The sequence below is a fragment of the Budorcas taxicolor genome, chromosome 1 (genome assembly GCF_023091745.1).
Source record: "Budorcas taxicolor isolate Tak-1 chromosome 1, Takin1.1, whole genome shotgun sequence".
Classification (NCBI taxonomy): Eukaryota; Metazoa; Chordata; class Mammalia; order Artiodactyla; family Bovidae; genus Budorcas; species Budorcas taxicolor.
The window spans coordinates 216,017,998-216,044,206 of record NC_068910.1 but is presented as its reverse complement, the minus strand read 5'-3'; the positions used below and the strand labels follow the sequence as shown (position 1 = coordinate 216,044,206).

At 43.2% G+C, this 26,209-nt stretch overlaps 1 protein-coding gene across 1 annotated transcript in view; it reads left to right on the top strand.

The window, feature by feature from the left end:
- The window catches only part of COL6A5 (collagen type VI alpha 5 chain), a 119,202-nt gene that overhangs the window by 43,781 nt on the left and 49,212 nt on the right, over positions 1-26,209 (top strand). The window contains exons 22-32 of the mRNA XM_052640693.1: positions 3,238-3,300; positions 4,288-4,350; positions 6,155-6,217; positions 7,657-7,707; positions 8,010-8,045; positions 9,969-10,031; positions 13,829-13,891; positions 16,009-16,044; positions 16,165-16,201; positions 19,186-19,197; positions 21,471-21,958. Coding sequence (XP_052496653.1) covers positions 3,238-3,300; positions 4,288-4,350; positions 6,155-6,217; positions 7,657-7,707; positions 8,010-8,045; positions 9,969-10,031; positions 13,829-13,891; positions 16,009-16,044; positions 16,165-16,201; positions 19,186-19,197; positions 21,471-21,958 — 975 coding nt within the window. The remainder of the gene's footprint in view (positions 1-3,237; positions 3,301-4,287; positions 4,351-6,154; positions 6,218-7,656; positions 7,708-8,009; positions 8,046-9,968; positions 10,032-13,828; positions 13,892-16,008; positions 16,045-16,164; positions 16,202-19,185; positions 19,198-21,470; positions 21,959-26,209) is intronic.

Sequence of the window (26,209 nt, the reverse complement as noted above, 5' to 3'; positions counted from 1 at the left end):
TTGGAGTTGCAACATCTCTTTCTTTTCCATGTCAAACATATGCCGGGGTCACCCAAGAGTGTGGCTTTAGCACAAGGGGAGTTGGTCATCTTGCTATTCTTTGGAACTCTGCATTCAAATGCGTGTATCTTTCCTTTTCTCCTTTGCCTTTTGCGTCTCTTCTTTCTCAGCTATCTGTAAGGCCTCCTGTGACAACCATTTTGCCTTTTTGCATTTCTTTTTCTTGGGTATGTTCTTGATCACTGCCTCCTCTACAGTGTCACGAACCTAGATGATCATTCACCTAGAGCCAGACATCCTGGAATGCAAAATCAAGTGGGCCTTAGGAAGCATCACTACGAACAAAGCTAGTGGAGGTGGTGGAATTCCAGTGGAGCTATGTCAAATCCTAAAAGATGATACTGTGAAAGTGCTGCACTCAATATGACAGCAAATTTGGAAAACTCAGCAGTGGCCACGGGACTGGAAAAGGTCAGTTTTCATTCCAGTCCCAAAGAAGAGCAATGCCAAAGAATGTTCAAACTACTGCACAATTGCACTCATTTCACGCACTAGCAAAGTAATGTTCAAAATTCTCCAAGCCAGACTTCAACAGTATGTGAACTGTGAACTTCCAGATGTTCAAACTGGTTTTTAGAAAAGGCAGAGGAACCAGAGATCAAATTGCCAACATCTGTTGAATTATAGAAAAAGCAAGAGATTTCCAGAAAAAAGTATACTTCTGCTTTGTTGATTATGCCAAAGCCTTTGATTATGTAGATTACAATAAAGTATGGAAAATTCTGATGGAGATGGGAATATCAGACCACCTTACCTGTCTCCTGAGAAATCTGTATGCAGGTCAAGAAGCAATAGTTAGAACTGGACATGAAACAACTGACTGGTTCCAGACTAGGAAAGGAGTACGTCAAGGCTGTATATTGTCACCCTGCTTATTTAACTTTTATGCAGAATACATCATGCGAAATGCCAGGCTGGATGAAGCACATGCTGGAATCAAGATTGCTGGGAGAAATATCAATAACCTCAGATACACAGATGATACCACCCGTAAGGCTGAAAGTGAAAACGAACTAAAGAACCTCTTGATGAAAGAGGAGACTGAAAAAGCTGGTTTAAAACTCAACACTCAAAAAACTAAGATCGTGGCATCTGGTCCCATCACTTCATGGCAAATAGATGGCTGACTATTGGAAACAGTGGCTGACTTTGTTTTCCTGGGCTTCAAAATCACTGCAGCCATGAAATTAAAAGACACTTGCTCCTTGAAGGAAAAGCTATGACCAACCTAGAAAGCATATTAAAAAGCAGAGACATTACTTTGCTGACAAAGGTCTGTCTCGTCAAAACTATGGTCTTTCCAGTAGTCATGTATGAATGTGAGAGTTGGACTATAAAGAAAGCTGAGTGCTGAAGAATTGATGCTTTTGAACTGTGGTGTTGGACAAGACTCTTGAGAGTCCCTTGGACTGCAAGGAGATCCAACCAGTCCATCCTAAAGGAAATCAGTCCTGACTATTCATTGGAAGGACTGATGCTGAAGCTGAAGCTCCAATACTTTGGCCACCTGAAGAGAACTGACTCACTGGAAAAGACCCTGATGCTGGGAAAGATTGAAGGCAGGAGGAGAAGGGGACAACAGAGGATGAGATGGTTGGATGGCATCACCGACTCAATGGACGTATTTGAGCAAGCTCCGGGAGTTGGCGATGGCCAGGGAGGCCTGGCATGCTGCAGTCCATGGGGTCACAAAGAACCGGACATGACAGCCAGCCTAAGTCCCTCCCCAGCCTTTGTCGGGAGAGAAGTGATGTTGCCTCAGTCCTCCAGGGTTCCTATGATGCTCAGGCTATGAACCAAGGTGAGTCAGGGGCTTTGACCACCATTTTCCCTGAGCAGCCAAAACATCTTACAGCTGCTGTTTTGGTGATGAGAAGCTACACTAGCACCGCTAGTTTTCCCTTCCATGCGAGAGAACCATATGAGAACCAAACAACTGATGGGAAGTAGGGCAGAAAATATGTTTTAATTCCTCTGATAGAGATCTGCTGTGAAAATGTCCTTTTGTGCTAACTTAGATTGCTGGGAGAAATATCAATAACCTCAGATATGCAGATGACACCACCCTTATGGCAGAAAGTGAAGAGGAGCTAAAAAGCCTCTTGATGAAAGTGAAAGAGGAGAGTGAAAAAGTTGGCCTAAAGCTCAATATTCAGAAAACGAAGATCATGGTATCCGGTCCCATCACTTCATGGGAAATAGGTGGGGAAACAGTGGAAACAGTGTCAGACTTTATGTTTTTGGGGCTCCAAAATCACTGCAGATGGTGATTGCAGCCATGAAATTAAAAGACGCTTACTCCTTGGAAGAAAAGTTATGACCAACCTAGATATATATTCAAAAGCAGAGACATTACTTTGCTGACTAAGGTCCATCTAGTTAAGGCCATGGTTTTTCCAGTGGTCATGTATGGATGTGAGAGTTGGACTGTGAAGAAGGCAGAGCGCCGAAGAATTGATGCTTCTGAACTGTGGTGTTGGAGAAGACTCTTGAGAGTCCCTTGGACTGCAAGGAGATCAGCCCTGGGATTTCTTTGGAAGGAATGATGCTAAAGCTGAAACTCCAGGGCTTTGGCCACCTCATGCGAAGAGTTAACTCACTGGAAAAGACTCTGATGCTGGGAGGGACTGGGGGCAGGAGGAGAAGGGGACGACCAAGGATGAGATGGCTAGATGGCATCACGGACTCGATGGACGTGAGTCTGAGTGAACTCGGGGAGATGGTGATGGACAGGGAGGCCTGGTGTGCTGCGATTCATGGGGTCACAAAAAGTCAGACACGACTGAGCGACTGAACTAAACTAAACTGAACTGAGAACAGCTTGCTTTCTCTTTCACACATTGAAGTTCTTTGGCCCAATAACTTGCCACATCAGCGGAGTCCATCTGCCTATTGTTTGTGTCTCGCTTCCTTCTTCTGTAGGTTTTATTTCTTCTTTAAGTCTCTTTTCCATTTCTACCCATTACAGAGGGATAAGGTCTTATACCCAGGCAGGGAATTTCCTCATAAAAGCTGCTGCACTGAGTCTGGATCTCCCAGCATCTTCTTTTCTGAGACAAGCTTAATCACGGTGTTGAAGGGCTGGACTGTTTCCATGCGTGTCTTTCAAGAGCAGCAGCAAAGAAAGTCACTTTTCACTGACTTCATTGCATTGTGTTTCTTTCGTTACCACCAAAGGGAGCGAGCGGACCTCCAGGCAGGAAAGGAGAGAAGGGGAACGAGGGACACAAAGGACCTCAGGTGCGTGACTAAGGTGGTCTTGTCAGTGGCCTCCAGCCTTCCTTCTCCTCTTGCTTCGAAAACATCTTCACCTAGAGATTATTTTATATTATCTAGATGTGGAGTCTTTCATTCGAGGATTCACTTGGGAAAAACTGGGGAAAAAGTACTCAGCACAGCTCAGATTCCTTGTTCATTCCCCCTTCCCCTTTCCTGGGGTTTGATTTGGAAAGCACAGACCTACTCCATCTGCCTGAAGAAAGCCTTTAGGAGAATGCACAGCATGCTGATTCAGGAACATTTAAAAACCTGATACATTATTCAGGCTTTTCTAATTTTTGAAAATTATCTGTGCCATGCCTGTCTCCATTGACAAGAGATATTTGAAACTGACTCTACCAAGATCGCTTGCTACCCAAATTAGTTCAGCTTTGAATTCACCCTCTGAAGCTACTTGGTTCCTGAGTTTCTGACGGTGAATAATGAGAGTGTGGATGGGAAGAGATTCATATGAAAATCGTTCTGAATCTGTTCACTTTTTCAGTGCAGATGGCGAGAGGCTAGAAGGCAAGGGATACCTGTGTTTGCTTAGTGATCTTCCCAGCATGTTTGTGAGAGACCCTTTGGCCCCCTTTGCAGGTTCGGGACACATTCAGCGTCCTTTTCACACAAGTGGGTGGCGCAGAGCACAGAAGTGACAAGGACAGCCCAATGTCGTGTTCTAGCAAGATCAGCTCGTTACACGGTGCCACATTCAGAAATGATGTGTGTTGTGTCTAGGGTGCCATTTTAATTTCTCGCTAAGGCCCCTTTTGGACTAGCCACATCCCTGTAAATGAGGACTTGGGGCTCCTTTAACTGGGACTGAAGCCCAAGTCATCTGGTTTCAGGTTGGGTCTCAAGCAAGTATCAAGAAGTCGGCAGAAATGACACAAAAGCCAATCTATTCTGACGGATTTTGTATGAATTGCTGCAGTGCCAATATCTGTGTTTCCTGTTTTCTTTCAGGGTGCTCCTGGACCAGCAGGAGAGAAAGGGAGTGTTGGAAGGCCCGGTCTTTTGGGGAAAAAGGTAAATTCCTACAGATTCCAAATGCAGAGAAAAGAGGAGCTCCATTTTTTTGATTTTCATGTTTAATTCGTCACATGATCCAGGCACCATCAACCACTCACCCATTTTCTGCAACAGATTCTTTTCCTTCCCTGTGAAATTGCCTCATTTCACTAGGAGAGACACGGTTTATTCACTGATCCTAAAGCAACTCTCCTAAACTCAACTCTCTGGTTTTCTGAATGCATCAAGGCACTTGTGGCAGAGTCGGCCAGGGACATGGGGGATGTCAGAACTCAAATCTGTTCATGCATACAGTCCTCTGTTTAACTCAGCCTGCCTTCTTGGAAGTGTCCTTACTGGAGATCCCTAGAGAACAGACCACCGGCCTGTTCAGTATCTCACTCCCCTGCTCAGAACCTTTCAGAGGCTCCCTCCTCCAGGGCAGCTTCGTGGGCCTGAGATCCATTCAGTCATACAGGGGGCCTCACTTAGAAGGCACCTGTGCTTGGCTTCATGCTCTGCTTTCACTGTCTGGAAGGTCTTTGCATTTGGGTTAAGGGTCCATGCTTCCATTTGGGTCCCAGAAATTATGTCACTTGTCCTAACTTCCCAGTGGCCCTTAGGAAAATCTCCAAACTTTCCAGTAGCTTCAGTTTAGTCGCTCAGTCGTGTCCGACTCTGCGACCTCATGGACTGCAGCACTCCAGGCCTCCCTGTCCATCACCAACTCCCAGAGTTTACTCAAACTCATGTCCATTGAGTTGGTGATGCCATCCAACCATCTCATCCTCTGTCATCCCCTTCTCCTCCCGCCTTCAATCTTTCCCAGCATCAGGGTCTTTTCCAATGAGTCAGTTCTTTGCATCAGGTGGCCAAAGTGTTGGAGTTTCAGCTTCAGCATCAGTCCTTCCAATGAACACCCAGGACTGATCTTTAGGATGGACTGGTTGGATCTCCTTGGGGTCCAAGGAACTCTCAAGAGTTTTCTCCAACACCACAGTTCAAAAGCATCAATTCTTCAGTGCTCAGCTTTCTTTATAGTCCAACTCTCACATCCATACATGACTGTTGGAAAGACCATAGCTTTGACTAGATGGACCTTTGTTGGCAAAGTAATGTCTCTGCTTTTTAATATGCTGTCTAGGTTGGTCCAATAGCTTAGAAGACTCTTTGACTCTATTTAATTCTAAAGCTTCCTCCCTCATCTTGCTCCTGTGTAGTTGCCCCGGCTTTTCAGTTTACCTTCCCTTCTCCATACTCATTCCTCCCTTGGTCCTTCCAGCTCACACAACTCATACTTTAAGCCTCAGCATCCCTGTTTCCCTCCTTTAGGCAGCCAGCCTGCCAACCCCACCAAATCTGACTTAGAGTCCCCTTCTCTCTGCGGCCATGGCACCCTGAACTTCACCATGTGGTGTCAAATTGCGTAATTGTCTCTCTTTCTAACCAGGGTATTCTTGATGAGGGAGAACCATGTCAGCTGTGTTCAGCAGTTCCTTTTCCAGGACAATAAATAATTGTTGGATGCGTGAATAAATCAGCAAATGAATCCACTCTCCCTGGAGTAAATTTTCCACTCGTTCCCATCTCCATTGGTCCATCTAGGGCACTGGGAAAGCAGTGCTGAGTCCTGCTTTGTGCTAGTGTGTCCTGCTTGCCTTCAGGAAGATCATCCGTTGTTTCCTACACTCCCTTTCCTTACGGAGCACTCTGGACCCTCACGGAGAACACAGAGTGTCCCCAGCGAACAGACAGAATGTCGTATGGTGGAAGCCAGGCTTGATTTTTACTGATCTGAAGCTCTTCTTGCCTCACTCACTAGGGAGAACCTGGGATTCCTGGAGATCCAGGGCCAGTGGGGCAAGTGGGACGGCGAGGAAAGCAGGTACGAGGTTTAAGGACCCCCACCCTTTCTCAGTTCCGAGGGCTCAGTGAAGGGAAGAGGGCTGATACGATCCGTTCAAGCAGCTGGGTCCTGAAGATGTTTTGGGACCTCCGAGGAAGATGTGAGGACATTCCTCTGGCTCCCTGCAGCTTTCATTCTGCACTGGTCTGTCTGCTGAAACAAGGGGAGAACAGCTGTTAACAAGGAAAGCGGAATGCAGAGAGAATAATGGATGAGTTCAGTATGTTAACAACATATATGGCCTTGTCAGTTGCAAGTCAGGACTGCCAATTTCCCTTGAGTTCCTGTAAAACTCCAGAGTGATGAGAAGAGGGGAGGATCAAGAAAGATCAAGAAATAGGGTACCTGTTTTAGTGTCTCTGGCTGTGCCAGGATCTCAGTAGTTCACTGAGCCACCAATATAGGAAAAATTAGGAAAAATTTTATTTTACTCTCAAAAATAATGTTTATTAAAATGTTGCACGTGGATATTGTAGAAAGTTGGGTAAGCATAAAACATGGGAAACGGGGAAGAAAAATTACCCATAGTCCCACCATTTTGAAATATGTAATATTGATATCCTGGAATACCAAAAAACTTCTATTTTTCCCTATTAACATTGTATCATGAGCATATTTCCAAGTCATTACATTTTCCCTCAGTGTTGCTTTTAATCGCTTCAAAATATTCTACTGAATGTATATGTACGTTAGCTCATTTGACCGATTTCTTATTACTGGATGTTCAGTTTACTTTCAGTTTTTCACTGTTTTGAATAGCACAGCAATGAACATTCTTGTTTGTAACTACGTATTAGATGAAGCCATAATTAATTTCTACAAAGGAATTTCTAGAAGTAGCATAGCTAGGTCAAGGAATATGTACATATTTAATTAAGGCTTTAAACCCTATTGCAAGATGCCCTTAAGAAAATTTAAACAAAGTATGAATTGTTGTTATTCAGGAAACGTATTCGCTTCAGGGCATACATACCAACAATAGTTATTGTCCTTTTTTTCCTTCCTTACCAATTTTATCTCATTACTGTTTCAAATTGCATTTCTTTGGTTACTAGTGAGGATAACAATTTTCCGTATGTTTATTGGCCATTTATAATTCTCTGAGGAATTCCTCACCCAGTGTTCTTTGGACTAGCTCTTAATTTTACAGGAAAGTAACCACTGCTGATCTGTGTGTAAATGGCCATCCCTCTGCCTCCTGCAATGTCTGAAAAGCAGAGCTGGCTGGTGAAGTACCAAGGCCATACCAGGAAGTGCAGAAAACTGAGCAACATGCATATTTTAAGAGTTCAAGGTCGTCATCAGGCCCCATCCATGTGGAAGTCCCCAGGGCTCTGCTCCTGACACCATATCTCCCTAGTATAAGTTACAATTAATTTTCACTCTTAAGAAACTGAAATAAACTGATATGTTCACAGGGTGACTATGGCATCCCAGGCTATGGTCCTGTGGGACGAAAAGGAGTCAAGGTAAATATGGAAAACAATTATTTCTGTAACTGATGAAAGTCTGTCACTTGTGTCCAACTCTTTGTGACCCCGTGGACTGTAGCCCACCAGCTCCTCTGTCCATGGAATCCTCCAAGATTACTGGAGTTACTCCACAATATTGGAGTGGGTTGCCATTCCTTTCTCCAGGGGATCTTCCTGATCCAGGGATCAAATCCAGGTCTCCTGCACTGCAGGCATATTCTTAACCATTAAACTTAATAATAGAAGAAATGGTTATACTGCAGAAATGATTTATTTATGTTCTCTGCTGAAAATTGCAGGGTCCACGAGGATTCCCTGGAGATATGGGCCAAAAGGTATGGTGCACACGAACTTGTCAAACTTGCCGTGATCTTGACCTTCTACATGAGAAGGAAGATAAGTCAGTGGATCTGAATGAAACAGAAAAAAAAAAAAAAATAAAAGCAGGGTAATTGGTTGCCTGAGCTTAATGCAAAAAAGGACCATACTTAACTCTTATGAATCCTTAAGTTGGAAAAGATGTCCTTCACTGCCTGATATTCCTTGTCTTGAAACCCTACCTCTAGGTACCCCCTCAAGTTCATTCCTTTGTTTTTTTCTTGATTTCTCTACCCTGGTGATCTCATGCAAAACTCTTGGCTTCTGCTATTGTTCTTTGCCCTTCATCATCATGGCTTCACTTCCTCTTACCTGAAAGATTACAAGAGCCTTCTCATTGGTTTCCTACTTCCAAATTTAACCTGTCTCAGTTAGTTCAAAACACTATTGTCACCTGATTTTTTCCAAGGTATGGCTTTGTTATGTTACTTTCTTGATCAAACATCTTCTGGAATTCCTCATTGCCTATCAGCCTGAATTTGACCTCCAAGGGCTGTGACCAGATGCCCCTTCTATTTCAACCAGAGTAGCTCAGGTTATATGTGTTCTATACACTGGAATTCTGTGATAAGATTGCTTTTAAAAATCTTACAAATGAACTTATTTGCAAAATAAACCTACAGACACAGAAAACAAATGTGTGGTTACCAAAGGGGAAAGTTGGGGAGGGATAAATTAGGAGTTTGGGATTAACATATACACTCTGCTGCTGCTGCTGCTAAGTCGCTTCAGTCGTGTCTGACCCTGTGTAACCCCATAGACGGCAGCCCACCAGGCTTCTCTGTCCCTGGGATTCTCCAGGCAAGAATACTAGAGTGGGTTGCCATTTCCTTCTCAATGCATGAAAGTGAAAAGTGAAAGTGAAGTCGCTCAGTCGTGTCCGACTCTTACCGACCCCATGGACTGCAGTCTACCAGGCTCCTCCGTCCATGGGATTCTCCACACTCTACTATAGATAAAAGAGATAACCAACTGTATAGTATAGGGAACTATACTCAATATTTTGTAAAAATTTTTAAGGAAAAAGAATCTGAAAAAGAATATATATATATGTGTGTGTGTGTATGTATAACTGAATCACTCTGCTGTACACTTGAAACTAACATCATAAATCAACTATACTTCAATAAAAAGTCAAATAAATAAATAAAATTATCCTGTCTAGAAGAGTGGCTTCCAATCATTGATGGAAAATATGGGTGAAAAAATTGAATGTCTGAGCTAATTGACTCAACCTCAGTATAGGAAAATAGCCAAGTTTTGAGTCCCCTTAAAACTGCTTTTAATTGATGAATTACCAAAAGAGATTCTTTCCTAGGTGGAGAAGGGTACAAGAAGGGACTATATAAATAACGTTTAGGATAGGAGTTCTCATTGTAAAGGACTAATTTTCTAATTTGCTGATAAAGAGAAAATTAGCATATTTCAATTTACAGATAAATGTGAAATTAGCTTATTGATTAAGGGCTAAATTAGTTTTCCACCCAAGTCAGAATAAATTTGCTTTTACCTTTAACTTTTTGAGAAACGACTCAGGAATTTAGGAAGTAATTCATTGTTTGGTACTTGATAAAGTCAGTACCCCATATGTTTTCCTTGATTTTCAAGCAGTTCTCTTTAGGTATTTTTAGTCACTGATGGAATAGCCAATGGATTGATATTTATGCATAAATATTTGTGTTCTCAGACAATTAAAATAGTTTGGGGAATATCTAAGTGTATCATTTAGACTTAGTTCTAAATGATAAGAGGAGATAACATTTAATGTTTAGTATGTGATATAGTTACAAAATCAACTAGGCTTTGGTTTGGAGAGAATTATTTTCATATTTTCATAGCAAGCATTTTAACATCTTGATGTCTTATATTTGAATCTTTAGGGTGATGCTGGTGATCCTGGAATTCCTGGGGGGCCTGGACCCAAAGGATTTAGGGGATTAACTGTAAGTGGTCTATAATTGCAGAAATAATAAATATTTCTTTGAAGATTCTGCCTTTTATGTTATAAATGTGGATTGTCAATCCAACCCAGGATTATCTGAAATGCCACTTCCTAGCTGTGTGATCTTCAACACAACTTTTCAGGGTCTCTATTGCTGTAACATGAGAGTTAAATTTAATGACACCAAAAGTCACTTTGAGCTCTAAAATTCTATGGTTGCATGAATCTGAACTATTTTAAGTTTTCGCAGATTGATAACAAGCTGTTCCAATAAATGCCAGTGTCTTCCAGTCTTTCCTAAGACATATATTAAAGCACAGAATATTAGCCCTGCAAGTGGAAATCTTCCAATGTGAAGGAGCTGACATCTTCCCACTGTGTCCTGGAGCGTTTTCTGACTATTAAAGTTCCTAGAGCCATGGTCACTTGAGGTGTTCATTTTAAGGGAGTCTGTTGAGATGTTCTAATAGCAAAGTGCAGAGTTACAATTATTGAAAAACAAAACACTGAGACAAGCATCCTTTCATTTTAAAATTGAGTGGTCATTAGCATTGGTCAATGGTCATTAGCATTGTGAAAGAGATGCAATTCAGTAGATCCAATTTACATCTGGCTGGATATTTTTCATTAGCATCTGTTTCCATTACCTTGAATTATGGGAAATGATACAGCCAACCCATGTCCTAATGTGTGTGGGGAGTTACTTTTCTTGTTTGATCCTTAGCAGATGGCAGGTTTTTATTAGATTTCCACATGCTCTAGTATATTTGCTTTTTTAAACGCTAATTCTAGCTTATGACTGATTCAGATTTAAGTGCACAGCCAGTGCCAGAGCAAAGGATGTCACTAGATGAAGAAGCTAGGAAGGAAATGGATGTTTACCAATTATTAAGAATGTCGATTTAAAGAGGCTCTTGATGAAAGTGAAAGAGAGGAGTGAAAAAGTTGGCTTAAACCCAACACTCAAAAAACTAAGATCATGGCATCCAGTCCCATCACTTCATGGCAAATAGATGGGGGAACAATGGAAATAGTGACGGACTTTATTCTGGGGGGCTCCAAACTCACTAGTAAAGTAAAGCTCACAATTCTCCAAGCCAGGCTTCAGCAATACGTGAACCGTGAACTTCCTGATGTTCAAGCTGATTTTAGAAAAGGCAGAGGAACCAGAGATCAAATTGCCAACATCTGCTGGATCATGGAAAAAGCAAGAGAGTTCCAGAAAAACATCTATTTACGCTTTATTGAGTATGCCAAAGCCTTTGACTGTGTGGATCACAAGAAAGTGTGGAAAATTCTGGAAGAGATGGGAATACCAGACCACCTGACCTGCCTCTTGAGAAACCTATATGCAGGTCAGGAAGCAACAGTTAGAACTGGACATGGAACAACATACTGGTTCCAGGTAGGAAAGGAGTCCGTCAAGGCTGTATATTGTCACCCTGCTTATTTAACTTCTATGCAGAGTACATCATGAGAAACGCTGGGCTGGAAGAAACACAAGCTGGAATCAAGATTGCCGGGAGAAATATCAAACACCTCAGATATGCAGATGACACCACCCTTATGGCAGAAAGTGAAGAGGAACTAAAAAGCCTCTTGATGAAAGTGAAAGAGGAGAGTGAAAAAGTTGGCTTAAAGCTCAACATTCAGAAAAGATCATGGCATCTGGTCCCATCACTTCATGGGAAATAGATGGGGAAACAGTGTCAGACTTTATTTTGGGGGGCTTCTAAATCACTGAAGCCCTGGGGGCTCAGAGGTTAAAGGGTTTGCCTGTAAGGCGGGAGACCCGGGTTCAATCCCTGGGTAGGAAAGATCCCCTGGAGAAGGAAATGGCAACCCACTCCAGTATTCTTGCCTGGAAAATCCCATGGACGGAGGAGCCTGGTAGGTTACCATCCATGGGGTTGCAAAGAGTCGGACATGACTGAGCGACTTCACTTTCACTTTCTTAAATCACTGCAGATGGTGACTGCAGCCATGGAATTAAAAGACGCTTACTCCTTGGAAGAAAAGTTATGACCAACCTAGATGGCATATTCAAAAGCAGAGACATTACTTTGCCAACAAAGGTCCATCTAGTCAAGGCTATGGTTTTTCCAGTGCTCATGTATGGATATGAGAGTTGGACTGTGAAGAAAGCTGAGCGCCGAAGAATTGATGCTTTTGAACTGTGGTGTTGGAGAAGACTCCTGAGAGTCCCTTGGACTGCAAGGAGATCTAACCAGTCCATCCTAAGGGAGATCAGTCCTGGGTTTTCATTGGAAGGACTGATGCTGAAGCTGAAACTCCAATACCTAAGCCACCTCATGAGAAGAGTTGACTCATTGGGAAAGACCCTGATGCTGGGAGGGATTGGGGGCCGGAGGAGAAGGGGACAACAGAGGATGAGATGGCTGGATGGCATCACTGACTCGATGGCCATGAGTTTGAGTAAACTCCGGGAGTTGGTGATGGACAGGGAGGCCTGGAGTGCTGCGATTCTTGGGGTCACAGAGAGTCGGGCACGACTGAGCGACTAAACTGAACTGAACTGAAACTCACTGCAGATGGTGACCTCAGCCATGAATTTAAAAGATGCTTATTCCTTGGAAGAAAAGCCATGACCAACCTAGGCAGCATATTTAAAAGCAGAGACATTACTTTGCTGAGAAAGATCCATATAGCCAAAGCTATAATTTTTCCAGTAGTCATGTATGGATATGAGATTTGGACCAGAAAGAAAGCTGAGCACCAAAGAATTGATGTTTTTGAACTGTGGTGTTAGAGAAGACTCTTGAGAGTCCCCTGGACTGCAAAGAGCTCAAACCAGTCAATCCTATAGGAAATCAGTCCTGAATATTCGTTGGAAGGACTGATGCTGAAGCTCCAATACTTTGGCCCCCTGATGAAAAGAACTGACTCATTGGAAAAGACCCCAATACTGGGAAAAATTGAAGGTGGGAGGAGAAGGGGACGACAGAGAATGAAATGGTTGGATGGCATCACTGACTCAATGGACATGAGTTTGAGCAAGCTCCAGGAGTTGGTGATGGAAGGGGAAGCCTGGTGTGCTGCGATTCATGAGATCACAGAGAATCGGACACAACTGAGTGACTGAACTGAACTGAACTGAAGAATGGCTATTTCGAATTAAAGATAAAAATTATAGAATCATCTCAATAAATGCTGAGAAAACATTTGACAAAATTCAACATCTTTTCCGTATAAAAACTCTTAACAAATTAGGTATAGAAGGAATGTACATCAACATAATAAAGGTCACATACAAAAAATCTGCAAGTAACATCACACTCGACAATGGAAGGTTGAAAACTTTCCTGCTAGGACCAGGTACAAGACAAAAGTTTCCACTTTCTCTACCCTATTCAACATAGTACTGGAAGTCCTAGCTAGAGGGATTACACAAGAAAAGGAAATGAAAGTCATTCTAATGAGAAGGGAAGAAGTAGAAGTGTCTATTTGCAGTTATGTGATCTTATAGATAGAAAATCTTAAAGACTTCATCAAAAAGCTGTTAGAACTGATAAATTCAATAAAGTTGTAGGATACAAAATCAACATAAAAAAATACCTTGTATTTCTAGACACTAACAATGAACTGTTGGGAAAATTATTTTTTCTCTGAGTTCTATGAGTAAAAAGGATGGCTATTTATATTAAAGTAAGGAATTTGCTTGACTTGAATTATTTTTGCTTTTTCTAAATTTTAAAAAGCAATTATAAGGTCTCATTAAGGCTGAGGGAGTCCCCATGGATAGAGGATGTGGAATCTCATGTATGTTTCTCCCTGCAGCTCACGGTAGGCCTGAAAGGTGAAGCAGGCTCTCCTGGACACCCAGGCCCCCCTGGACGGAGAGTGAGTACACTCAGGAGAGCTAAGTCGTGTGTGGCTTCTTAGGATGCCCGATGGAACGGGCACAGAACTCAAAGTCAGAAACACTGGGTTCAAGTCCAGGTTCTGTTTCTTGCTTCCTGGGTGCCCTTGCAAGGGTCCCCAGGTCTATTAGTTTCCTTCTAAGACGGTAATGACATGTCCTGTTTGAACCACCTCCAAAGGTAGCTGCTGTGAGGATCAGATAATCAAATGTGAATGCTCTTTGTAAATTATAAAATTTCAATACAAATATGAGCTGTGACTATTAATTTTTAGGAAGCTTTAAAACAGGGATAGAATTGCATAAGCTTCATTAAGGTGTCCTGACAAGTTGATCAGTTTCCCAAGGCACTGTTGTTACCTTCCTGAACTCATGATTTAGATGCTAAAGAGATATGGAGGTAAAATCGCAACTTTCCTCTGTGATTGAATTACAAGAGATTCAATTACCTTTGAAGCATTCCTGAGCAGAGCCAGGCTCATCGCTCACTGGCAAGATAGCCACATCTCTATTTTAGCACCTTTTGTGTTACTGTGATATTAACCTGTTTCTCCCCTCCTAAAGAGCAGAGTCAAGTAAGAGCTAAATGTTGCCAGTGCCTGTGTTTTGTGTGTGAGGTGCAGAAAGCAGAGTGTAAGGAGAGAAGAAATTGCTTCTCTTGTTTTGTACAGCATGACTGTTTTCTGACTGGAAGGGCCCTTTAACTTGCAACTTTATAAAGGAAACAAAAACATGGATCTTCTGTGGAAAACTGAGTCTATAATAGAATGAGAATCAACCAGAGTAAAGGATACTCTGATATAACCTTTTCTTTCTTTTGCATGAGGGAACTAGTGACTGTTGTTAATCACGTGGGTGAGAATCTATTTCCTGGGTCAGTCCGGACTGGTCTCCTTTCCAGATTCTGGAGCTCGCCCTGGGGGTCCCACATCTTCCTGCTCTTGTGTTTGGCCGTGGTGGTCTAGACTGTGGCTTCTCTGTCCCAGGCCTGTGGCCCTTAGCTTCTCCTGAAGAAGTTGCTCCAAGTTATTCCAAGTCTTGGGACCTACTCTTTGCCATCTGGTCTTCTGTAGGATGTGGGCTGTCTGTCCTGTTCATTAACTGGAAACTGTTCCTCCTTCTGTTTAAATGGCTGAGCATTCTTTTCTGCTTTCTATTGTCACTTGGAAAGGAAAGAATGAGACTCTGCAACTTTTAGTGAGATGCATATTTCCTGATTTGGATCAGGAAGAAAATATGCCCCCAGAGGGTAAAATCATGGAGACCATCACAGTTCTGGTTAACAGTAGCAGCACACAGAGGGACTCAGCACTCAGCAGACATTTATTTAGCTGCTCATTGGATGGATGGATGGATGGATGGATAGATGGACGGATGCTCAAGTTGTCGTTTAGAAAGAAGTTCTTACACTGATGTCAGTAGTTGAGCTTCTGGCGGGAGAGTCAGTGAAATTGTATAGCAGTCATGAACATGTTATAACATTTTCTGAAGCTAGCATCCTGTCTTTCACTAGCTGCCCAAAGGGATTCATATGTGCAAGCGCATTCAGAAACAAATGCCAAGAAGAAGGCTTAAAAGGAATTAAAAGAGAAAAACTCAGTGTCAAGAAAGGCGGCTGAGTGTGTTTAGGAGCCTTCCTTGACTCATCTCACCCGGTTATGTGTACTCCTTCCACCCAACACCTTTCAGGATTTACCGGCTTGGTGTGCATGCTCCCCTGTGGAGTGTCCATTTTGCTATGTAATTGCCTTTTTCACATATAGGGTGGCTGTGTGCTGCTGCCAGAAATTTAAATATACTTCAGTAAATGCCTCTCCTTCATGCTATTCCTTGGGAAGCTTACTGTTTATAATTTTAAGTATTCTTACAAGAAATGCCTTCTAAATGTTCTATCTGCAGTACATATATCTTTAAGAAATACTTTTATTTCTTTCCTTCTTGTCATCCTAGAAAAATCACTCAGTTCAGTCTAGGTAGATATTAGTTTAATTGATCACACACTGAAACAGAAAGGTTTATACTCTTGGTGTGTGTGAGGAAATAGCGTTGAAGACTCCAGTTCCTGTACTAATAACTTGCTCTGTGTTTGTTTTCCTAGGGCCCTAAAGGGATGGCAGGGCAGCCCGTCCATTCTGTATGTATCTCATTATTCACACCCACACAAAATGCAGCCCGTTCCCTGGGACATGAATATGGCCGCTTGGAAATCACCGTGCTCATGTTTCTTGTTTTCTCTCTCCTTTTCCACACACAGCAATGTGATCTAATCCAGTTCACGCGGGACCATAGTCGTGAGTATCTGTGTGTGTCTTAGGGCAGCTGTGATGGGTGAGGGCGCTTAGGACGAAAGCTGTGTAGGGGATGTGGAATCAGTAGCCTGGACTCGCTGGTGGAGAAGCCATATGTCCTTGGCAGCAGGCTTGCTCTGAGTGCCTGCTGTGGGAACAGCTCATGACAAAGGTGGAAGGAAGAGACACAAGCCTTAGCTTAGAGGTGTACTTTCTAGAGGGAGAGAAAACACGCCCGTGAGATATGATGTGACCAACTCAAAAGGTGTGTGACTTTGCTCACACAGATAGCAGTTATGTACCCGGGCCTGGAGCGCATGATGTTAAAAGGGAGACCGTAGCAGTCTGAGGTTATATATATGCTGTTGGTGCCTGATTGCTCAATTATGTCCCGTGTCCGACTTTTTGCGGCCCGATGGACTGAGGCCCACCAGGCCTCTCTGTCCATGGGATTTCCCAGGTGAGAATACTGAAGTGGGTTGCCATTTCCTTCTCAAGGGGATCTCCCTGATCCAGAAATTAAATCCAAGTCTCCTGCATTGGCAGGCACATTCTTTCCCACTGAGCCACCAGGGAAGCTCCTACATGTACACACACACATGCGCACGCACGCACACACACACACACTCACACACGCACACAGAAACACTGGAAACAAATATGAGAAGAGAAATCGGGAAAATGTAGCCATATATTATGTTCGGATGATAGACTTTTAGGTGGTTTTTCTTTCTTCGTGTTTCCATTGTGGTTTATAATCATGCCATACACTCACAATCAGAAGAATAGAAAATCTGAGAGACTTACTGAAGGAGATTAGATAAAAATGGAGTCTGCAGATGCATGGCCAGGAAAGACCAACAACAGAATCAAGTCTGAAATACCGTAAGACCAGATGGGGAGAGGTTTGGTACCATCGTGGATGAGCGGGCAGAGGAAGAGTTGTGAAGAAAATAGATTGGTAGGAAGAGGTGAAGCGTTTCCACATTTCGGAGGGAAAGGAATGCTGCGCAGACCCTAAAGTGAAAGGATCTACAGGCAGCTGATGAAATGGAGTCCTTTAAAGGTGAGAATCAGGGAAGAAACTCAGAAAGCTGGAGTCACTAATGTCCTTAGAGGCGCAGGGATGGATGAGATTCCCAAGAATGTGCAACTAGAGAGACAGATACAGAAACCCAAGGGATGAGCCCAGGGAGTTGCCCTAGCAACAGGGTGGACCTGACCCCAGAAAAAGGCATTGCGGAGAGTCCTGCCAAGTTTGGGCAACTTGGGAAAAGGCAAAATGCAGCCAATGGAGAGAACTCCAGAGTGAGGTGTTGGGTATGGGTGGGGCAGGGAACCCATGTCAAAGATGTCTCTTGAGAGCTGAACGGCTCTCCAGCACAGTGAGGGGGTGAGAACCAGCCCCGGGCTCAGGGAGAGAACAAGGGGAGGGCCACTGTGGAGAGAAGAGCATGTGACCTAAATCAAGGACGACCCGAGAGGTAGAGGGGTGGGGAGGTGAGTGCCCGCCTTGGAGGATTTGGGCTTTGAAGGGCACTTTGCAATACTGCCTGAAAGGAGTTAGGAAATTCGGTGGTGGGGAGGGAGTGGGCAGGATTTGTAACCAGACCACGGAGCTGCAGAATGCAGAACTCAGATGGGGAAAAAGACCTTTGGAGCTAATTTAGACGGTCTTCCTTGACGGCTGACACCCAAGGCCCTGCAGGGTTGGAATCGTGCTCCATCGGGGTTGTTCTTCAGCCCTAGAACCGCTCTAGCCACCCTGGGATGGGGGCCTGGGCCCTGGGAGGCTGTGGAGAATGGGGAGAGAAAGCGGTGGTTGGAATAACATAGGAGGGCCCTAGTAATTAGAGTTTTAGAAGAAGAGACATAATAAACAGGACTTTCAGGAAAAGCTAAATATAAATATATAAATAGAATATAAATAAATATACACATAAAAATATAAAACAAGAAACACCCTTGAAAGAAGTCATGCAGCTTTGCCAGACTGAAACCCAGACATAAGTGTCTGTTCTAGAGTCTGTGCTTCTGGCATCACAGCTGGGCTGGAGGTTAACCAATGGGACTTCTCAGTCAGAAGAAGGAGTCTATTTCAGGCCTTGAGATGCAGAGGAGGCGGTGGGCCCTGTGTGCCCTCTGCTGACCCTCAGCATCTCAGCAGCTGCAGGATAAAGGCGAACAAACGTGCTCATAGGACTGACGTGAGGGGGCGCGGGCTGTGGGCGAGCGGGCTGACAGCTGGGTTGTTGCCAGGACTAGTAAAGTCTTTTAGTGTCTTGGCGTAATCATTTGCTTCCAGGGTATTGCATAACAGGAGCATGGGAATGGTTAGGCTTGTGCTTAAAGATTTACCTTTATTTCCGCCTGATTCGTCTCACGCTTACCAAGCAAATCACTTGGAGAAACCAGATGCTCAGGATAAAGCCTTGGGTGTTCCTTCTGTCTGGATACAGAGATCACTCAAACACAGGAGCTGTATTTTTCTTTTTTTTTAAGCAGAGACAAAGTTCATTTGGAAATCCCCACAGTTCAGCAGAAAAATAAAGGTTCCCAAGGTGTTCATCAAGGAAGACAAGAAGACCCCATATTTTAGTCCTGCCCTGCTGAATGGCTCTCAGAAGGCTATAAAAAGAGAAACAGAACAAATTTAATTTTAGCTATCATGCCATTTGATCAGAGGCTTATCTGTTGTGTTTTTAAAACAAATGATCAGTGATTCAATTTCCAACCAGAGTTCTGGTAATGTCCGCTGGCCAGGGCTCACAAGGAGGAAAGGTCAGGAAGACCCATAAAATAGTAGAATTCTGTGTCCATCCTCCTCTCCCTTTTAACCTTGACTTCCTGTAATTAGGAATTAGCTTCATTTGCAATAAGAGCTAAACAAAATACTAAGGTTTGTTGAAATTTTGTTTTGGGGGTTATTGTCAGTCTGAGTCCCAAAAATGTAACAGACTCTCTTTCTCTCTCTCTCCTTTTTATAGCTTGTTGGAAAGGTGAGTATTCTTACCATATTATTTCTCTTGCTGAACTACTTCCTGCATTCTGACAAGCCCACATACACACTACTATATATAAAACAGACTACCAGCAAAGACACTGTATAGCACAGAGAACTCTGTTCCATATTTTATAATAACCTATAAGAGAAAAGAGTCTGAATATATATATATATTTATATATAAATGAATCACTTTGCTGTATGCCTGAAATTTATACAACATTGTAAATCAACTACACGTCAAAAAGTAATAAAGTAACAGTAAAGATAAATGGGCTAAAGATTTGAAAAAGGACCTCATAAAGAAAAAAAAAACACCTCTCATCCCCATGAGAAAAGGGACTTCTAACCTCTTTGCAGACACACATTATGACTGTAACTGTACACATCACGTTTGGACCTGACTAAAATGCTGACCACCTGGTCCCCAGCCCCTTCACAAGCTGTTCTTTCCAAGTGCTGCCACAGTTTCCAACTCATTCTCTTCACGGGGTAGGTTCTTTGCTGCTGAGCAGTTCAGGGCAAGGCCAGGCGTCTGACCTCATTCTGTTGCTCCATCTGCTGCTAAGTCTGTGGACACTGGCACCTTGGACAGGTGGTGACTCCTTTCTTCCCTTTGACCTCCATTCACACCTCTCACCTCCACGTGTCCACCACTGTCAGCCTGACCCGGAGGATGGAGGAGGATCTTTCAGGGCCTCGACTGCAGCTGGCGTTCAGTGATCCCTCAGATGATGTTGCCCCTGAAACCAGTTAGGTCAACTCCAAGACCTCCTGGTCTCCTAGAGGCCTGTTGAGCTAGAGTAACAGGATCTTTGAGCTCATCCCTAAGGTTGGTGCCGTTCCCTTTAATTCCCCCCAAAATCTGATGTCTAAAAGCTCAATAAAACTTCATGGATTTGAGTTAAATTTATCAGGTACCTTGCCAGCACTAGGAAAGCGAGAGATTAAAAATAAATGGAAGTTGGTACTGCCTTCTGGGGATATCTGTGATGGTGGGTCATCTATGAAGATACTTATCTACCATTTTGTTACGCATTTTTACTATAAGGTTAGGAAATACGTGCTACGGTCCATGAGGTTGCAAAGAGTCAGACATGACTTTGCAACTGAACAACAAGAAACAAGATACCATTTTTCTCATTTTGTTTTCCATTGCTGGGTTTCATATTTTTAAAAATTCCTTCACAGTAAAACGTCTTGAATCAAAACACATCTTGAAATCAACACTTTCTCCACTACTTCTATTACTGAGGACAGCGGTTGGCAGATGGGATACTTTGAATTTAATGTGCTTTGGGAGTAAGCCAGATTGGGGAGAGTAAAACAGCCTGTGTATATGGAGGGTTGGCTAATTTTTAAATAATTTCTTTTTCTCTTCCTGCATTCAGACTTTAACAAGGCCATTATTTATAGTCATAGAGGAGACTCCCTGTGAAATTTCCAAGGTGCAGTTACCATAAAACCATTAGGACTGAGTTGGGGGTTACAGACAGCTCAGTGCAGGTCTGCCGTGGCCCCTTCCTCCTGACACCGTGGCTGTCATCCCAAAGCCCCTGAAATCCCCTCTCCCCAGAAACAGCCTCTTTGTCCTCTGAAGGATAATCCCCAAGAAGAATAATGATCACCGTCTACCTTTCGATATCACGAGCCTCCGCAGACAAGCTCCTCGAAGGTAGACCTGTGTTTGTTCATCTTCACATGTACCTCACAGTGCATGTTACCCTGCATGTCACATGATGAATACTCCGGTATTTGCCACATAAATGGATGAAAATCTTCCGGCTGTCTTTATCATTATTAGTAGGTCATTTCTGAAGTTTTCTTTTCTTTTTTTAAAGAGAATAAGCTTTCAGATTTTCCGAAAAGCCATAGTTTCCTTTTAAAATTTTCCATAGAGCAAAATTCACTCTTGTTCAGTTTTTACACATGCATGATTTGTGTAATCACCACCACAATCAGGATACAGGATAATTCCATCAGTCCAAACACTCCTTGCAGTTTCTTTTTAAATAGAAGATGGAGGGTAGATGGTGAAGTCTGAACATTATATTGCCAGGTATCACTATTCTGTATTTAGGTAACACCATAGGCTAACAAAGCAGAATCCTTTCCCCGCTTTACACATGGATAGCTCTGATTCTGGATTTCATGAGACAGCTGCATTTTCCCAGACCTCAGTGTCGACTGTCTCACTGGAGTAAATGGAATGGGAATGCCTTTTGACCCAGTGAAACAACTTAACACTTCTGACTCTCATTTTTGTAGAAAAGTGTCCTGTGTATCCAACAGAACTGGTATTTGCCCTGGACCAGTCCAACGATATCACAGAGCAGAGATTTAATGAAATGAGGGACATCATCACTTCTATTGTCGGCGACCTTCACATCAGGGAAAGTAATTGTCCCGTGGGAGCAAGAGTTGTTGTGGTTTCCTACAACTCGGGCACCAGCTACCTCATCCGTGGGTCTGACTACCGTAGCAAGAAGCAGCTTCTTCAGCTTCTCTCCCAAATAAAATATCAAAACTCTGGGGAAGTCCAAGACATTGGGAATGCGATGAGGTTTGTGGCTCGGAACATCTTTAAGCGGACGTCTGCAGGAGCAAATGTGCAGAGAGTTGCTGTGTTTTTTAGCAACGGACAAGCTGCAAGTAGGTCATCCGTCATCACGGCCACCATGGAGTTTAGCGCCTTGGATATCAGCCCCGCAGTCTTTGCTTTTAATGAAAAGGTCTACCTCGATGAGGCTTTTGGGGTAAGTACCTCCCTTGGCAATGTCTTTATTTTTAGATACTGGTACTGGCAGAATAGGAATACTGGGAAGTAGGAATCAAGTGGTCTCTTGACCCCCTTTGCAATTGTCATAGCTGTCTTGTTGCCAGAGTCCTTGAAATCCAGTTTCTAGTAAACACTGAACTGAATTCATCTTATCTCCACTTAAAAGTCGAGACACTGAGGCCCAGATTGTTGAGTGACTTCTCCCATTTTGTACAGCTACTAAGGGGCTAAATCAAGCTTTGAACTTGGGTTTGTCTGATAGAGTGGGCTGTGTCTTCTGCTGATCTAGTACTTCTCAAATGTGCCATCTCTTGGCTGTGTCTCATTGAACAGCTGGTCTTAACCTGTGATGGGTGACGTTTAAGGGACTTTTGAACCCTTAATGTTGTGTAAAACTTTGATGTGTATGAACCTTTTTCCCAAGAGGAGTTCTGTCCCTTTTGGATTCACAGATTCTCATGGGATCTGTGCTTCCCTCTTTCTCCCACCAAACATAAGAACTTATCCATCTACTGTTCTGCTGTTATAAAATTGTTCCTATTAACCATGAAATACATGCTCCTAAACCTGGGGGGAGCCATTATGTTTTCCAAGAGATTATAAAGATCTATTTTACACAAATACACACGTGTGAGTACATGCTAATTTGCTTTAGTCGTGTCCAGCTCTTTGCGACCCTATGGACCATAGCCCATCAGGCTCCTCTGTCCATGGGATTCTTCAGGCAAGAATACTGGAGTGGGTATGGAGTGCCATGCCCTTCTCCAGGGGATCTTCCTAACCCAGGGATCAAACCCACGTCCCTCAACATGGTCTGCATTGGCAGGCAGGTTCTTTATCACTAGTGCCGACTGGGAAGCCCACAAGTACATGTGTTTCTATTATACAAAGAAAAGCCCTCTATAACATGAAGAGATTTAATCTCTTAAGAAAAACACAATTATTTTTGAAAATAAGAGCCTTTTGAAAATAGGACTCTTGAAAAGAGTCACAGTTGATCCCGACAGAAAGAATTGTAGAAAGTTAAAGTATTTTTATAAAAATATTACCTCCCAATATAGATTATTTATTTATTTGTTTTCTTATGGTTTGTGTCCCCCCACTGGAATATAGGGGAGAGCATTCATCTGCTTTGTCTATTTCTGTATCCCCAGCACCTAGAATAGTACCTATTTGACATTGTATGCACTCAATGAATATTTGTTGAATGAACAAATGAATGAAGAGCATGTGGTTGACTCCTGTGAATAAACTTACTTGATTTACCAGGGTTGCAATTAATGTTTTGGGCTTCCCTGATAGCTCAGTTGGTAAAGAATCCTCCTGCAATGCAGGAGACCCCAGTTCGATTCCTGGGTCAGGAAGATCCACTGGAAAAGGGATAGGCATTTAATGTTTGACCCAGGGGAGCAGCAAGATCAATACAAAATTATACCAAAGCATCCAGTTTCATAAAAATTAGAGAGCAGAAATGTAGTAGCTACTTTCTAACTATAAGGCTGGAATGATTATAAAGATTTCAAAATGCTCAGCACTTTACAGAAAAACAGAGGGGATGGTTTTTCTAATCTGTTAATTTCTTGAGGGGGAAGAAACAAAAGCAGGAGCATGTCTGTGGATCAAGAGATCCACTCATCACCTGAGAATGATTTATTTCTTCCATGTAATCAAAGTATCTGTGATGCATGGTGCCTCATACAAAGTAAATGCCCAATGTACAGTCATTGAGTCACTGAATGAATAAATTGAAGTATAGTTGATTTACACATTGTGTTAATTTCTGCTGTACGGCAAAGAGACCCAGTTATACATATATAGTCATTCTTTTTCCATTATGGTTTATCACGATATTGAATATAGTCTCCTGTGCTATACAGCAGGCTCTTGTTGTTTATCCATCCTATATATAATAGTTTGCATCTGCTAACCCCAAACTCCCAGTCCTTCCCTCCTCTGCACCCCCTCGGCAACCACAAGTCTTTTCTCCATATCTATGTGTCCGTCTCTGTTTTGTATATATGGTCATTTGTGCTGTGTTTTAGATTCCATATATAAGTGATATGATATTTGTCTTTCTCTAGGTCCATCCATGTTGCCGGAAATGGCATTATTTCATTCTTTTCTATGGCTGAGTAGTATGGAATAGACTTTTTTTCTTTTGAACGTTTTATTTTGTATTGGGGTATAGCCGATTAACAATGCTGTAATAGTTTCAGGTGAACAGTGAAGGGATGTATGACTGGAATAGACTTTTACTTGGAATTTGTGATCAGGGAAATCCAGTTGACATCTGAAAGATGCACCTTTTTCTATTAATAGAGAGCATGCTGCTACTGCTGCTAAGTCGCTTCAGTCGTGTCTGACTCTGTGCGACCCCATAGACGGCAGCCCACCAGACTCCACCAACCCTGGGATTCTCCAGGCAAGAACACTGGAGTAGGGTGCCATTGCCTTCTCCAATGCATGAAAGTGAAAAGTGAAAGTGAAGTCGCTCAGTCATGCCTGACTCTTAGTGACCCCATAGACAGCAGCCCACCAGACTCTACCATCCCTGGGATTCTCCAGGCAAGAACACTGGAGTAGGGTGCCATTGCCTTCTCCAATGCATGAAAGTGAAAAGTGAAAGTGAAGTCGCTCAGTCGTGTACGACTCTGTGCGACCCCATAGATGGCAGCCCACCAGACTCCACCATCCCTGGGATTCTCCAGGCAAGAACACTGGAGTGGGGTGCCATTTCCTTCTCCAATGCATGAAAGTAAAAAGTGAAAGTGAAGTTGCTCAGTCGTGCCCGACTCTTAGCAACCCCATGGACTGCAGCCTACCAGGCTCCTCCGTCCATGGGGTTTTCCAAGCAAGAGTACTGGAGTGGGATGCCATTGCCTTCTCCAAATAGATAGCATAATTGGGTGGAAATAGTGGTATGCATGCGTGCTGAGTTACTTCAGTTGTGTCTGACTCTTTGCAACCCTATGGGCTGTAACCTGCCAGGCTCCTCTGTCCATGGAATTCTCCCGGCAAGATCACTGGACTGGGTTGCCAGGCCCTCCTCCAGGGCATCTTCCTGACCCAGGGATGGAACCCACATCTCTTATGTCTGCTGCATTGGCAGGCGGGTTCTTTACCACTAGTGCCACCTGGGAAGCCCAGAAATAGTTGGAATCACTGCTTAAAGAAGTCAAAGGTGACTTGTGAATGTAAAATTTCTACAGGACCCAACTCCAGAAGCTGATGTATAGCACATAATCAGCTGGTACATAATCAGAAATGTGCAAAAATTCAATGCAGAATTGCAGGTCAATGGCACCCCACTCCAGTACTCTTGCCTGGAAAATCCCGTGGACAGAGGAGCCTGGAAGGCTGCAGTCCATGGGGTCGCTGAGGGTCGGACACAACTGAGCAACTTCACTTCCACTTTTCACTTTCATGCATTGGAGAAGGAAATGGCAACCCACTCCAGTGTTCTTGCCTGGAGAATCCCAGGGACAGGGGAGCCTGGTGGGCTGCCATCTATGGGGTTGCATAGAGTTGGACACAGAGTTGGAGACAGGAAGGTGGTTTTAATATCTAACCCAGTGAGTGAATCTTGTGGTTATTTTGTGGCAGTTCTCTTATAAAATTGAGCTGCTGATACAGTTTCTACATTTCCCTTAGGTTATGTTTAGGATCAGAGGGGGATAGTTTGTATGTGTGTGTGAGTGTGTGTTTGTATGTGTGTGCATACATGAAGATGCATAGAAGAGAGCAATGAGCAACAGTGCAAGGTGATGGTGACCGGTCAGGTGTTTTTCAAACTCTTGAAGTGGGTGCACAGTGAATTCTTGATGATGTTACCAAGTCCAACCTTGCTCTGCTTGTTGAACAACAGGCCAGTAAATCTGGAGACAAGGTGTTGAGGCAAGTTGTAATGACTTTATTTGGAAAACTAGCAGGCAAGATGACCAACTAATGTCTCAGAATAACCTCTAAAAAGCCATCTTATTGGGGTGTGAAGGCCAGTTTCTTCTATAAAACAGAGGGGAGATGGGAGGTGAGGAAGTAAAGTAAAAAGGCCATTAATCTTGCAAAACTCCTGGAATGGTCAGCCTCAGGTAGGGATGTGTTAATTTCTTCTTTCTTGCAGCCATTCACAGGCAGACAGAATCACCTGTGACTCTGAATAAAGACACTTTGGTTTAACATTCAGGCAGAGGGTCAGGGTACCCCAAGGCAATTATGTATGGACAGTATC